General features: G+C 42.7%; 1 protein-coding gene across 2 annotated transcripts in view; it reads right to left on the bottom strand.

The window, feature by feature from the left end:
- Positions 1-14,186, bottom strand: part of Fmn2 (formin 2) — a 265,685-nt gene that overhangs the window by 229,976 nt on the left and 21,523 nt on the right. For both annotated transcript variants that reach the window (XM_050142986.1, XM_050142987.1), the window contains exon 2: positions 11,275-11,441. In XM_050142986.1, the coding sequence (XP_049998943.1) occupies positions 11,275-11,441 (167 nt within the window). The remainder of the gene's footprint in view (positions 1-11,274; positions 11,442-14,186) is intronic.

Genomic DNA, 14,186 nt, shown 5'->3' with positions numbered 1-14,186 from the left:
TACAGGAAAGCCAGGCATGGTAGCTTTCATAAGCTTTTAAAGATAGAAGATCTGCACAGGAGCTAGCGATAAGGTTCAGGACAGCACAAGATTGGCAGGAGTTAAGCCATGGATATAAAACTGAAAAGTGCCTAGTAAGAAATGAATGGTGACTTGGCCCACTCGGTAGAGCATAAAACATGAGTCAAGGTTAGAAATTAATACACCCTCTGAGGAAGACAGGAAGAACATGAAAATGTAGATACAACCTCGCTGCTTCCTGATCCACCTCCTGGTGAGTGATCAGCCTGGCAATCCTGTGATCCATGCCCCTCCCACACCTCCACCAGGAAGTACACTCATGCTGTGACTAGGGCTACAGAGCCAAGCAGAAGCCATTCTTCCTGTAAGTTGCTGCTTGTTAGGTATTTTGTTACATGGCGTGGCCCGCGTGGTGACCACTGCTGCTTGACAAAGTTCCAGCATTTCAACTTTGCAGACCACACTTATTCAGTACCATTTTACATTTATTCATTTGTTTGTTGTTTGTTTATTAGTTTTTCAAGACAGGGTGTCTCTGTGTAACAGCCCTGGCTGTCTAGGAACTCACTTTGTAGACTAGGCTGGCCTTGAACTCACAGACAGCCACCTGCCTCTGCCTTCTGAGTGCTGTGATTAAAGGCGCAGGTTACCACTGCCCAATTTACTTTTATTTTTAATGATCCTCACTATTTAGGCCTTTCCTTTCTGGAAAATTTTCATGGGCTTTGGGAAAGTATTAAAATGTACAATGGTAGCTTTACTAAACAAAATAATTCTTTGTAAAAAAAAAAAAAATTCCCCTCCCATTGTGAAATCAGGAATTCCAATATACCCTCCTAATTACACCAAGAACAGGAAAGTTAGAGATTTACTAGACACACCTGATCCCAAGGATGAAATGTCTACAATTTAGATCTAGAGCCTGAGGCCATTAAGGGCAAGAGTTCAGTTAATAAATGAAGAGAAATCAGAATGGTATGGTGTAATGGGAAAGGAGGAAGATATCAAGACCTTCCTTTTAAGAAAACTGTAGTAGGGTATCTGCTCCCCAGAAGTCCTTTTCCCAAGGTCAGGCAGAGAGCTGGAAGAAAGTTCCGGCTTGATAAAGCCAAACATTCTCTAGCAACTTGGCCCTCCCATTAACACTTGGCTAAAGCCTACTGTCAAGGCCAATGCTGGATTCCTCAAGCCACGCCCCAGCTCATGTGCCCCTTGTCTCCCATTTAATCCTACCTGCAACCACACAGTATAAAAAGTGTAATCTTAATGTCTGTGCTGCCGGGAAGTGGTCTCCTGTGCCAATGTGTTGTAGAGTACTTCCCACTTTCTCTTCTATCAGGTTCATTGTGTTTGGACTGATATTGAGGTCTTTAATCCATTTGGACTTGAGACATAGTGGACAATGAGGACTACTGAGAACTCAAGAACAATGGCAATGGGTTTTTGTTCCTACTGCACGAACTGGCTTTGTGGGAGCCTAGGCAGTTTGGATGCTCACCTTACTAGGCCTTGATGGAGGTGGGTGGTCCTTGGACTTCCCACAGGGCAGGGAAACTTGATTGCTCTTTGGGCTAATGAGGGAGGGGGACCTGATTGGGGGAGGGAAAGGGAAATGGGAGGTAGTGGCGGGGAAGAATCAGAAATCTTTAATAAATAAATAAAAATTAAAAAAAGTGTAATCTTTTCTCAATAAAATGCTGCTGGCAGCTATCCCAGTTCACCATTAGTTCCTGTCCATTTCCTCCTTTTCTCCCCAGATCCCCTGCAAAGTCCACACATCCTCTTTGGAACCTGAACCCCCCTGAGGAAGCATGTCTCTGGCAATTGCAACAATGAGAAAAGTGGCTAATATGTTCGTGGAAGGTCAACTCAGGATCAGTTGAATGATTCCTCTTGGCCAGACACAAATCAGCCAAGGCCAGCAACGATCTCTGTCACTGCCCGCCTCTCCAAAAGCATCTTCCTAAATCCTATTCAGGTCTCCTTCTGAAATTTATTATATCCAAAGCAAAGGGCTTCCATAGAAATCATACCCTCTTATAAGCCTGCTCAGACACCTAACTCACAGGGGATGGAGTGAGGGAGCCCTCCCCCGGCTGGCAGCCATGAATATCAAAGGGGCTGCATCTGTGCCCTTCTCTGTGCTCCCCCATTCCCTTCAAGGTCAACTTCCTCTTTTATAAAAGGACACCAGCATTTATAGCTCATTCTTTATTTATTTATTTTGCCTCTTCAGAACTAAAGGAAGTGCTATCAGTCTTTAATGTTCATCTCCTCCGTCCTTAACCTTACATTCCCTAGTGGGTCCCCTCTACCCCTCACCTCCTGATCTCCCTGTCCTCCATCCATCTCCATCTATTTCTAAAGACACGGGGAATACTCCCCTCTCAGGGAAAGGCAAAGCTCACAGGAGTTTCTCCACTTACAAACTGCCCTAAGTTTCGATCCAATAAATATTTTGTGAATGTCTCATTAGAAAAAAGTCAAATTCATTCAATAAATTCGCCTTCTTAATAGTACGCCAGGAGTAAACCAATTGCAGCTTGCAAGCCAATCTGTGCTCCCCGCCTCCACCTCCACCTGTAAATGGAAGTTTTATTAATCAATACAGCCACATTTACAGACTGTGTATTGTCTGTGTAATACACGTCAAAACAGGACTGTGACTTGACAAAGTCTGTAAGATAGTTCCTAAATTCTCAAATACTATCTCTCTCTGACTCTTAGCATAAAACTTTCAACATCCCCTCATCTAGACAACAACAAAAAAATACACTAAATCTTCCAGGTTTCCAAAGTCCAGTAAGGCTTAGGAAGGAACGCCTATGAGCGCCTCACGGGTTGGTTGCTTCTTAGCCACTGTGTCCCGATTCTACCCTTCAGTGGAAGAAGCCCAGTGGTAGCACATCCTGCTGCTGGAGTGAAAAGCATGAGGAAGACACTTCCTACACAGAAATGATGGATACTCAGGCATAGCCAGCAAGGAAAGGAGAAGAAAATCATGACGGAAGAGTTGGGCTGAATCACCCATTTTAATAAGCGTCCACCACCCACAATCACCGTAGGGAACCACCACACACTGTATGTATGCCAAATGGGTGATTCAAAGCACAAGTTCCGGAAGCCAAAGTGTGTATCTGAAGCAGCATGGTCCTCTCAAATGAGCAAACACAAAGAAAGCCTGTCACTGCCTTAAAAAGTGTATCCCCAATGTGTCTTTTGAACCATTCCTGCTTTAAAAAGAAATGTTTAGTTAGCATGCAGAATAATGAGCTTCACTATGACACAGGCCTGCATCACTGAGCTACACATCATTGCCCTTTGCTCAAACCCACCCCTTATCACTTTTCCTCGGTAGACCCTTTCTTCCCACTCGTTACCCTTCCTCCCCACAGAGCCCCTGTCTGCTTCTGTGTCTAATCATACCTAGCTTAAAACATTCTTACACATGTTAATCTCAAAAGTAAAATGTATGCAGTAATATGAGCATTACTGAGTGGTAGCAGAACTAATGAAAGGGATAAAAAGAAGTACCACTATTTCTCAAACTCAGAGAAAGCAGAAAAATGACAACATACAATAAAATGTAGGTGTGGCAGCTCAAACAACATTCACAGGAGGCTGCCAGACGTGGACTGTTGCAAATTCAAGGCCAACCTGGCTACTGGGTGATTTTGTGTGTCAACTTGACACAAGCTATAGAGTCTTCAGAAGAAGGAGCCTCAGCTGAGGAAATGCCTCCTTGAGATCCAGCTGTAAGAAATTTTTTTCATTTAGTGACCAATGGGGGAGGGCCCAGCACATAGTGGGTTGTGCAACCATGGGCTGTTGGTCCTGGGTTCTATACAAAGGTGGGCTGAGCAAGTCATGGGAAGTAAGCCAGTAAGCAGTATCCCTTCTTGGCCTCTCCATCAGGATCCTGTCCTGTTTGAGTTCCTTCAAACTGGCTTCCTTCAGTGATGAACAGCAATGCTGAAGTGTAAGCCAAATAAACCCTTTTCTCTCCAACTTGCTTTTTGGTCATGGAGTTTCATCTCAGTTATAGAAACTCTAAGACACTGGACTATACAGTGAACTCCAGGCTAGTCTATGCTGACAGGCCTAGACTCTCTACATTTATTTCTTAAGGAAAAAATGTGGATATAACAAGATGTCTCAACTTGGTTTCATTCTTTGAAGCACACATAATTTGATTTGGGAAAAATTGGCCTGTATTAGTAACTTTTTAGGATCACAAGATACATTGTGAGATATCAAATTAGCTGGGCAGTGGTGGTGCACACCTTTAATCCCAGCACTTGGGAGGCAGAGACAGGTGGATTTCAGTGAGTTTAAGGCCAGCCTGGTCTACAAAGGGAGTTCCAGAACAGCTAGGACTGTTACACAGAAAAACTCTGTCTCAACAAAACATAAAAAAGAAAAAGAAAATGAAAGAAAGAAGAAATAAATGTATTTAATAAGTTAAAATAAAGTTGGATGGAAAAGTGGTTCTTAAGGAAAATAGCAAATTTCTTCTTGTAGATTTTTACTGACTACCCCTTCCCACTGGCCATCCTTCCCCCTCCCCACATTAGAGTTACACATCTAAGAATATCTAACTCCCCACGAAGTAGAGCTCTGTGAAAGATAGGAGCAAGGTTATGTAGCATACCAATCTTCAACCATTTGGGGCTCCTTTTCTGGTGTTAGAAGTACCAGATAAAATAAGTATCTTTATTCTTTGGAGAAGCATTATTTAAAAAAAAAAAAAAGAAAGAAAAAAAAAACCTTTCATCCCTCCATGCTACATCGTCGACAGTATCCCTGACATTCACACACACATACACAGAGAGCTAAACAGCACAGTCATATTTGAGTGTGACCCTCTGCAGAAAAGAACAGGGTAATGGAGTGACTACGGAATGGTCAGGAACACAACACCAGGCGAGCAGGTTGTGTTCCCCTCCACAATTTGTAGTCACTCCTGTAACTTTTCCTAGTCTTTCACTTCCCTAAGAAAGGGTACAAAGACAAACAGCGACCCAACACAAAGCTGATTCTCAGACCATGTAAAGGCTCAAGTCCACAGTCCAGCGTGCGTTCCATCGTGCATTCCACCTCTCCATGTGTTTTCACGATTGCTGGACATAATAATGCTTGATCGCTCAAGACGATTCACTGAGTACATTCTCTAGTTCTTTATGTTCTCAGTCACTTTCCTTACAACCCTGTTCTGCCCAAAGCAAGGCATACTTGTGGAATGGCTCAGCAAGATTCTATAACAATTTAAAGGACAATAGTGTAAAAAGCATGGACCAATTGCTGTGTTAAATGCTTTCTAATTTAAACACATTTAGTTCTTAAGATAATTCTCAGGCAAGATATGATCATTAAAAAATTTTAATGTGATCCTGGATAAACATAATCTCTTCCTATATGGAAGAGATGGGATTGAAATCTAAATCTAGATTCTGCTCTTAAGCTCTGAAAAGGCCTGTAAAGTAAACATTGTCATACAGTTCAGGGGAACACCTTCACGTAAATTTTGATTTGCATTTGGACACTACTGGGTGAACAATTCATTATAATATGTGTAATATTATAGGAAAATGGCAGACGTGAATGGACAAACATGGTGACTACAGGGGTGGCATATAATTCTGAATAGTGTCCTGAGAGAAAGAGCAGAACAGGGGCTCAAGAGATAGCTCTGTAGTTAAGATAGATGCTGCTCTTGCAGAGTATCTGCACAAGACTAAACAAAATATAGAAGTACGGTCACATTGATAGCCAACCAATACAGTACCAATGGCCATGGGGCAGTAAATGCCAAACAAGTATATAAGAGGAGCCGCTGCTGGCCACACTTAATTTGCAGCATGTGGATGAGGCATGTTCTGTCACCCTTCCATCTCCAGTGATTACCAATGCAGCACTGAGATCTGCACAGTAGGATCAGTCTCTGTGATTTCAAACCCCACTCAACCTTAAAGTCCTTGCTATAGGGATTAGGCTATGGAAGTTAGAGATCCTGTTGGCTATCAATGTGACCGTACTTCTATATTTTGTTTAGTCTTTTGTTGTTCTTATTTCAGTGGTTTTCTTATTCCTCTCCCAATGTTTCTGGGGATTCAGTTCTCAGTGGTAGGCTGCTCACTAAGAAGATCCCCAATAAAAATGAAAGTGGGAGCTGGAGAGATAGCTCAGTAGTTAAGAGCATTGACTGCTCTTCTAGAAGTCCTAAGTTCAATTCCCTGGAAACACATGGTGGCTCACAGCCATCTATAGCAGGGTCTGATGCCCTCTTGTGACCTACAGTCAATAGAGCACTCATATACAAAATAAATAAATCTTTTTAAAAAGTGAAAGTGATAGCCAAATCAACCAATACACAAATTGCCCCTTAGAAACACAAGAAACAAGAGTTGAGGCTGTGACTCAGTGGCTGAAGACTTGCCTCACATGTATATTATATATCCCTAACGTTTATCCCCAGTACAACAAAATAAAAACAGAGAAAAATCCATCCAGTGCAATTATGTAAAACTTCCCAATCACAATCATTCTCCAACAAACAGCTTGCTATCCTCTGGAAAGTCTCATTTTGTGTCCGGGATCTTATCAATCAACTATGACCTGTAGACATTTGTTAATGTTAACCAAACAGGAATGAGCATAGCGAAGCCCTTCATGTACATAAAACTAACCAGTCAGGAACAAGAACACTTGTACATGTCACAGACATAAGTAGGCCAGAAAAGGAGCTTGGGTGGTGTCTTTGTCTTTGTCCTTTCTGAGTACACAATCCTTTCATACCACAGACTACCTCTCTCAGTTTTTAACACTCTGCCTTCTTTCCTCAATAATTTTATTTATTCTTAATACATGGTTTTACTATATAGCCCACATTGACCTTAAACTCATGAATCCTCTAGCTTAGCCTCTGAAATGCTGGAATTATAAAATGTCTTAGTTATTTTTCTATTTTCATGTGTCAGGGTCCAGTCTCAATGGGTTTTACATTCCAAGGTAGAGGTGTGTGGGTTAGGAAAATTAGGTAGGAGGAACAGAGATATGAAAGAAATACAGAGACATAGGATAGAACTGGAGGACTAGCCAGTGAATACTGAATATTGAATGTGCCCACACCTATTTTTTATATGCTTATATACCCCAATCAAAAAAGGAGAGGAAGGCAAAAGACTACTTTAACATGACACACAGGACAAACAGAACAATCACTTGCTTCAATACTTGAGATAGCAAGCCAACATTTCTTGAGTTAAGCTTTGTGATGTTTTAGGCAGGATATGTAGTGAATTTACCTTCAACCAAGTATCCTGTAGGCAGCCACTCCTTGGGTCAAACCTCCTGTTTTAAAATGACAGAGTAGGAATAGGCTTGAATTCTCTCACCTTTTAGTCAAGGTAGAGCAGATCCACCTCTATGGGCATCATGATATTCAAAACACCAAGGAACCACACCCTAGGTTAGGATATCTTGTTTGTAGTCGCTCCTTAAGTCAGACTTCTTGTCAGTAACTTTGAAAGAGCAAGAGTAGGCTTAAGCTCTCTGACCTTCAGTCAAGGTAGAGTGGACCCACTTTCTGTGGGCCCCCACACCCATGAAGACACCAAGACCAAGGCAAGTTGTGAAAGGAAGCACTTAATTAAGAGCTTGCTTGTAGTTTGAGAGGGTGAGTCCTTGATTATCATGGCAGGAAGTGTGGCAGCAGGCCAGCAAGCATGGTTCTGGAGCAGTAACTAAGAGCTTACATGTTGAGAAAGCCATCATGAGGCAGAAAGACTGAGAGAGAGAGAAACAGAGAGGAAGAGAGAGAGAGAGAGAGAGAGAGAGAGAGAGAGAGAGAGAGAGAGAGAGAAATAATAGGAAATGACATGGGCTTTTAAACTTTAAAGCCGAACCCCCAAAGACTGTCCTGTTCTCATGATCTTTTCCAAACAACTCCACCATCTGGGGACCAAGCATTCAGTATATGAACCTATGTGGATCACTCTCTGTCAAAACACCACACAGATCTTTGACCTATACTTATAGCTCACCCCTCCCTCTTGGGCTGTTGCCTTAATAAAGTTTTCCTTTCCATTTGAATCATTTTAGACTGAATTTTATCGACACCTGGCACATAGGATAAATTTCCTTAGCATTTTTAAGTGAGTTAACAAGGATGCTCAAAACTAAATGTGTCTTATAAAGTTCAGAAAGCCTTTATCAAGCAACGTGAGTGAAAATGTGCTGTTCCTTTTATATTTTCTACAGCCCTGAAAAGATACAGGATAACAAGAGACTAACATGAGAAACCCTTTGCTGAAGTAGGTCAATTCCTAAACTGCATCAGTAAGGTTTCCCATATCAACACATGCGCAAGTCTAAACAGAGATGGGTGGGATGCTGCTGTAAGATCAGGGGACAGCAAGAGTGGCGGGTACACGCCCAGATCTACGGGGTTCCGTCTTGTAAAGAACTGTCCCTGGGAGAATTGTTCCTTGGAAATGCTCACAACAACCCTCTTCTAGAAATCAGCAGAGAGACTAATTATCAGAAATATCTCTCCCCGGAGATGAGCACATGCCCTCCCATCCTGACACCTCAGTCTCTATAATGTTCAGTATGTTTGCTTCCTTTGTAGTTTGAGGGAAAAAAATCCTTGAGTCTGTATTCATTAAGCCCTGGCACTGTTTCTGATCTGCTATTTTAGAATATGGAACAACATTTCCCATGAGAGTCCTTTTAATTTCCTCTTTGTTTTGTGTTCATTTGGTGCCTGGATTAGAGAGGTAGTAGTACACAGCCAAGGATACTGCCAGGAAGAAAACAATCACTTCGAGCTGGGGAATGAAATCCCTAGTCTGTGTTTTTGTTTTTTACTTTCATGCGACACTTAGCTACCTTCCAAGACAGCATAGTTAAAGAAGCGTTTTCAGTCTCTCCAACACCAGGGGGTATGGAGTAAGGCAATAAGTAAGAACTTAAAAAGAGAAAGGCAAAGAATGTAGCTCATTGCTAGAACTCTTTAATAACATGCTTGGGGACCTGAGTTTTATCCCCCAGTATCACAATAATAAGTAAATAATACAAACTTTTTAATGGAGGAATAGGGTTATCTTGTATTATCAGTTTATTCCAATTTCACACTTACTGGGTGGAAAGATTTTTAAGTTCTGAGCTTTAATTAGGAAAATAAAGTTAATTTAATAATAGTTTTCATAAAAAAGCAAGTGCCAGACTGTTATGTGATGTTCTCCTGGGATAATATGAACAAATTCACACTTCCGCATCTATTCATCCCCACTAGAGCAACAGTGACATATCATTTTTATCAAAATAGCAATGCCGTGGATGTCCAACATTGCAAATCAGTGACCTTATTGTGCGTTCTTACAGATCAAGGGATGGGGTGCTTCAGCATGGTGGGATGACTCCCCAAACACCTACATCACAGAAAAGTCTCACTGCAGCCTGATGACAACTTCCTTATTCCTTCAGTTAACCTTGAGTACATCATGTAGTCTAGCACCTCCCCGGACCACAAGCCCACGTGAAGCTTGGACAGAGTTACACACAGCTGGGAAGAGTGGCTGGAGTCTCAGGTGAGAGTACATGTCCCTGCCCCCACCTCTTCCTCCGTGAGGGAACATCAACAGGTTATATCTTGAAGGTGCAAGTAGTCATAGCTGCTCTGATGAAGACGGCAAAGGCTGCTATAAATAGATGTTGCATGCAATACAGACATAGCTAGTGTTTCTATTTTACTGTATTTACCATATCCCCAAAGTTCCATCTTGGTATCTGCCAGAATGTAGCTCTACAGCACCCCACACTGAAGTCCTCGGGTTCTGTCTCCAGAATCACACAGTTTCCACAGGGAGGAGACTTTGTAAATTACCAAATTCTTTCCACAGGAATAAGGTCTACCTAGCAGTGATTAGCTGCCATGTCATTTAAGTCTTGAATAAAAAATAAAAAGAAATCTTAAAGAAGGCCCAGCAAGTGCTGTTCCTTTCTGTTTATTATAGCTTCATGATCTAGAAAGGTTTCTCACAAACCAAAACTGAAATATCAGAATAGTTTATGAGGGTTCTTCTGCTCATACTAAAGAGAGAGAGAGAGAGAGAGAGAGAGAGAGAGAGAGATGGCAAAAGAATAGAGGTTAGGATTGGTAACCCAGAGGAAGAAGAAAGCAGCAAGCATGGACACTTAGTTATGTGTGATCACCTTTTCATACTCTTTGGTTCTGCGGACAAAGCCTTACTGTGTAGCTCAGGCTGACCTGAAACTCTTGATCCTTCTGCATTGGTCTCCCAGGTGCTGGGATTATGGGCATGAAGCACTATACTTGGCTCTATAACCAGCTCTTGAGGTTCAGCATCTGTTCATATTCCCTGCCTTTTGAGGTCTGTCTGGCAATACTGGAAGGAATGTAGTTAGCCATGTGGTCAGAATCCAATGTCCTCAAACATTCCTTTCTTGGGCTCTGCACAAAAGATCCAACCAGATCTCCCATCCCCAGCTTTCTCATGAGAGATACACAGATGAGAACTCTTGCCTATCTCTGGTTAGGTGCGTGCTTCCCAGCACTGCACCACACACACACCGCATACCTGAGAAAGTTAACACTCTGGCTTGAAGATGCTAGTTGGGCCGTGCTGGTATTCATGATGAGTTACAAGCATGCCTTCTGAGCTCCACACTATTAAGTCCTGCTGAGTGGAGGCTCGAATAACGGCAGAGGCTGTTGCTTCTTCTTGGCAGCGTTTACTGCACAAATGAGTTGGGAAAATGCACAGCGCTCTAGTGCCCATGGAAACCTGTGACCCATTGGGACTCGTATTTTACTCTTTGGTGCAGCTTCTGAAGGAATGTCTGTGACCAGCACAGAAATAGTGATGTATGAGGTTTAGTTTGGTGACAAACACTTGCCTATGCATGTTTAATCTCCACCCAAAAGAAAATTTTCAAAAGATCTTCAAATCAGTCCTGGTTAGAGCAGGCTAGAAAACTACAAAGAGAGACTATTTGGATTTTTGTTATTGTTGTTATTGTTTTTTAAGAGAAGTTTGCAAACTATACCTAATGCCATAGTCTAAAGAAAAACATAGAAGTAGAGAAGCTGGGCCCTTGAGTGGCCCAGGGGAGGAAGCCTCGCATCACGTGTTATTTTTAAATTACAGGGCAATTGGGGCAAACACACATCACAGCTGCTCCTCCAACTGCATTCTCCCCCCCCAGACAGAAGTGGCTTCTCCTACTTACATCAAATGGAGCTGAGCCTGACCCAGCGTTCTGATTACATGGTTCCCTGAAGCAGTCACTAAAAGGGAGCAGAAGGCCCATGGCGATGATCCGCGAGCAGAATTTCTCGGCTTCTTCCGGAGGCCCGTTTTCCTGCTGGCTGAAGAGTTTCTCCAACAGAGTCCGCCCTATGTAGGAAACACAGTTATTAGAGGGGGGCTGGCAGATCACCTGGCTCAGAAGTCCCCAGAGAGAGGACAGTAAACATTACCAGTGAGCAACAGTCTCCAAGGCTCCTTGGGTGAAGGAGGATTCCTAATGAACAAAGCTGCAGGATGAGGCCAGACAGCACACATAAAAAGGCACTGGGATTTGCTCTCCCAGGTTCCCAAACACCTCTTGCCTCAAAAGAGAATAGTCTCTGTTACTTACTATATATTCTCCACCTAAAAGGAACCTCCACCCCACTGGGATTTAATTAGGCAAATCTTCTTTTGTTGTTGTTGTTGTTGTTGTTGTTGTTGACCCTCCAGGGGATTATATGAAGAAGTGAGTACCCGAAACTGCCACCCTTTGGGACTAGAAGTGTCAGAGACTGATATTCACTGTCTCACACCCAATACTAGGGGAAGGCAGAAAGCGAGGCACAGGCATCAGTCCATAAAAGAAGCGTGAAAGTTGGCCAGGAAACACAAGTCATCCTGAAGAGGAAACAGAAAAATGCTTGCAGTTGTTCCCTAGAGACAGCTACGTGTGGGGTCAGTGGTTAGGAGAGCTGGCTGCTCTTACAGAGGACCCTGATTCTGTTCCCAGAATCCACACAGTGGCTCACAACCACTCATGGCTCCAGTTCCGGGGAATCATCTTCTGGCCTCTGCAGGCACTGAGTACATGTGATACACAAACATACACGCAAGCAAAAAACCCGTATACATAAATAAAATGATAAAATTAAAAGTCCAAAGAACGGTTAAAACAAGAAAAAGTTCTATAGAAGGTATACATTTAAATATTGGGTTATTTCTTGAGAGAAGAGGAGTACCATTGGGGGGGGGTACAGCAGAAAGGGAAGGTTCTAGAGGCATCAAGACATGCAAATGGCAAGACAGAATAAAAGTCTGTGGACTGCTGAGAAATACAGTAGACATCTGTAACATGGGCCCTCCCTGCAAGGCTCAGGGAACGTCAAGGAAGATGGGCAGAAAGACTCTTAGTCAGAGCATTAGAGGACTGGAGTAACCCAGGTCACCTAGGCATGACACTAAGGGCCTGCTGTATTCAAAAACTCCCAGCAGCTATGGCTGCCTGCATAACATCAAGCCAGTCAACGTTCTGGCATGGATGGGGAGATGCACACAAGCCCCGACCCAGGAGCTGCCATCCATGGATGCCTGCTAAGTGTGGACAGGCTTAGTTTTCGTTACAGATGTTGTCCCTGGAAGACTGACCACACTCCACACTCAGAGACTGCTCACAGCTGAAATAGAAATGAGAAACCTAGGCAGGGCAGCCTACTGATGTTGGAGATTTTGATTCACAAATTCAAAACCAGTCATGAACACATGCTGACCTCCAACCCCTGAGAAACAGAAAGTAACTGATCATGCATCAAATTATACATTAGAATGCCACCTTCCTGTCTATCTTAGCTAACACAGAGTTCTAAAAAGGCATTAGTTACTCAACACGGTCAAGTTATTTATATTCAAAGAATTCCATTATAGCCTATAGCTGTCCTTCAGTATCCATAGAGGGCTAACATCAGGGTCCCTGCTATGGGCCATAGACATCAAAGTCCAAGGATGCTCAAAATACCATGTTTACATATCCCCTTAAAAACTTCCCCTTAAAAACTTCCCCTTAAAAACTCTAAATTATCTCTATATTAATTGTAATATCCAATACAATGTGGATATTATTTAAGTAGGTGTGATAACACTATCTAGCGAATAAGGAGAGTCTAAGTGTGTTTGTTACACTAACACCATTTGTTTGCGATATCTGCAGCCCACAGTTGTTTGATTTCAAGGCTACTGAACACTGAAGGATAAAATGTCACTTAGGATCCTTTTGAAGATGTATTATAAAGTATCTGATGCTAAAATAATAATCCTAGGATTTATTTTCTATTATTCTGTTAAGAAACAGTAACAGAGCCGGGCGGTGATGGCGCATGCCTTTAATCCCAGCACTAGGGAGGCAGAGGCAGGCGGATCTCTGGGAGTTCGAGGCCAGCCTGGTCTACAAGAGCTAGTGCCAGGACAGGCTCCAAAGCTACAGATAAACCCTGTCTCGAAAAACCAAAAAAAAAAAAAAAAAAAGAAACAGTACTAGAGTTAGGGAAGAGAGGATGAAACTACTGTAATCCTGGTATAATATAAATGGCATATGAAGCTGAGAAATAGATTCCTAGGATTTCATTAGACTTCTACCGGCGGGGGTGGGGCAGGGATTTGCATAGTGAAATATCTCAGCTCTGCTAGCTATTTAAAGACTTTAATGCTAGCATTCAAGAAGTAGAAGTTTGATTATCTCAAGTTTGAAGCCAGCCTGGTCTACACAGTAAGGTCCTGGCCAGCCTGGGTTATATGGTGAGACTGTCTCAGATATTTCACAGAAGGGTAAGTTCCGGAAGCCACTCAGTGGCAAAGTGCTGTTTAGTATGCGTCAAGATTCAGGCTGAATTCCAAGCACCACATTAAATATTGTTCGATGATATAAGAAACTGTGTCTCAAATATTTTTTTAAAAATAAAATCAAACAAGGAGTTCCGGTCCAGGCACCAGGAGAGACATCACTGGGAACCTTCATCTGGTGATGGATGGAGATAGAGACAGAGACCCACACTGGAGCACTGGACTGAGCTCCCAAGGTCCCAATGAGAAGCAGATGGAGGGAGAACACGAGCAAGGATGTCAGGACCACGGGGGGTG

The sequence above is a fragment of the Alexandromys fortis genome, unplaced genomic scaffold, assembly GCF_014885135.2.
Source record: "Alexandromys fortis isolate MF-2015 unplaced genomic scaffold, M_Fortis_MF-2015_v1.1 scaffold_51, whole genome shotgun sequence".
In the NCBI taxonomy this organism is placed as follows: Eukaryota; Metazoa; Chordata; class Mammalia; order Rodentia; family Cricetidae; genus Alexandromys; species Alexandromys fortis.
This window is presented reverse-complemented; position numbering and strand designations above follow the sequence as displayed.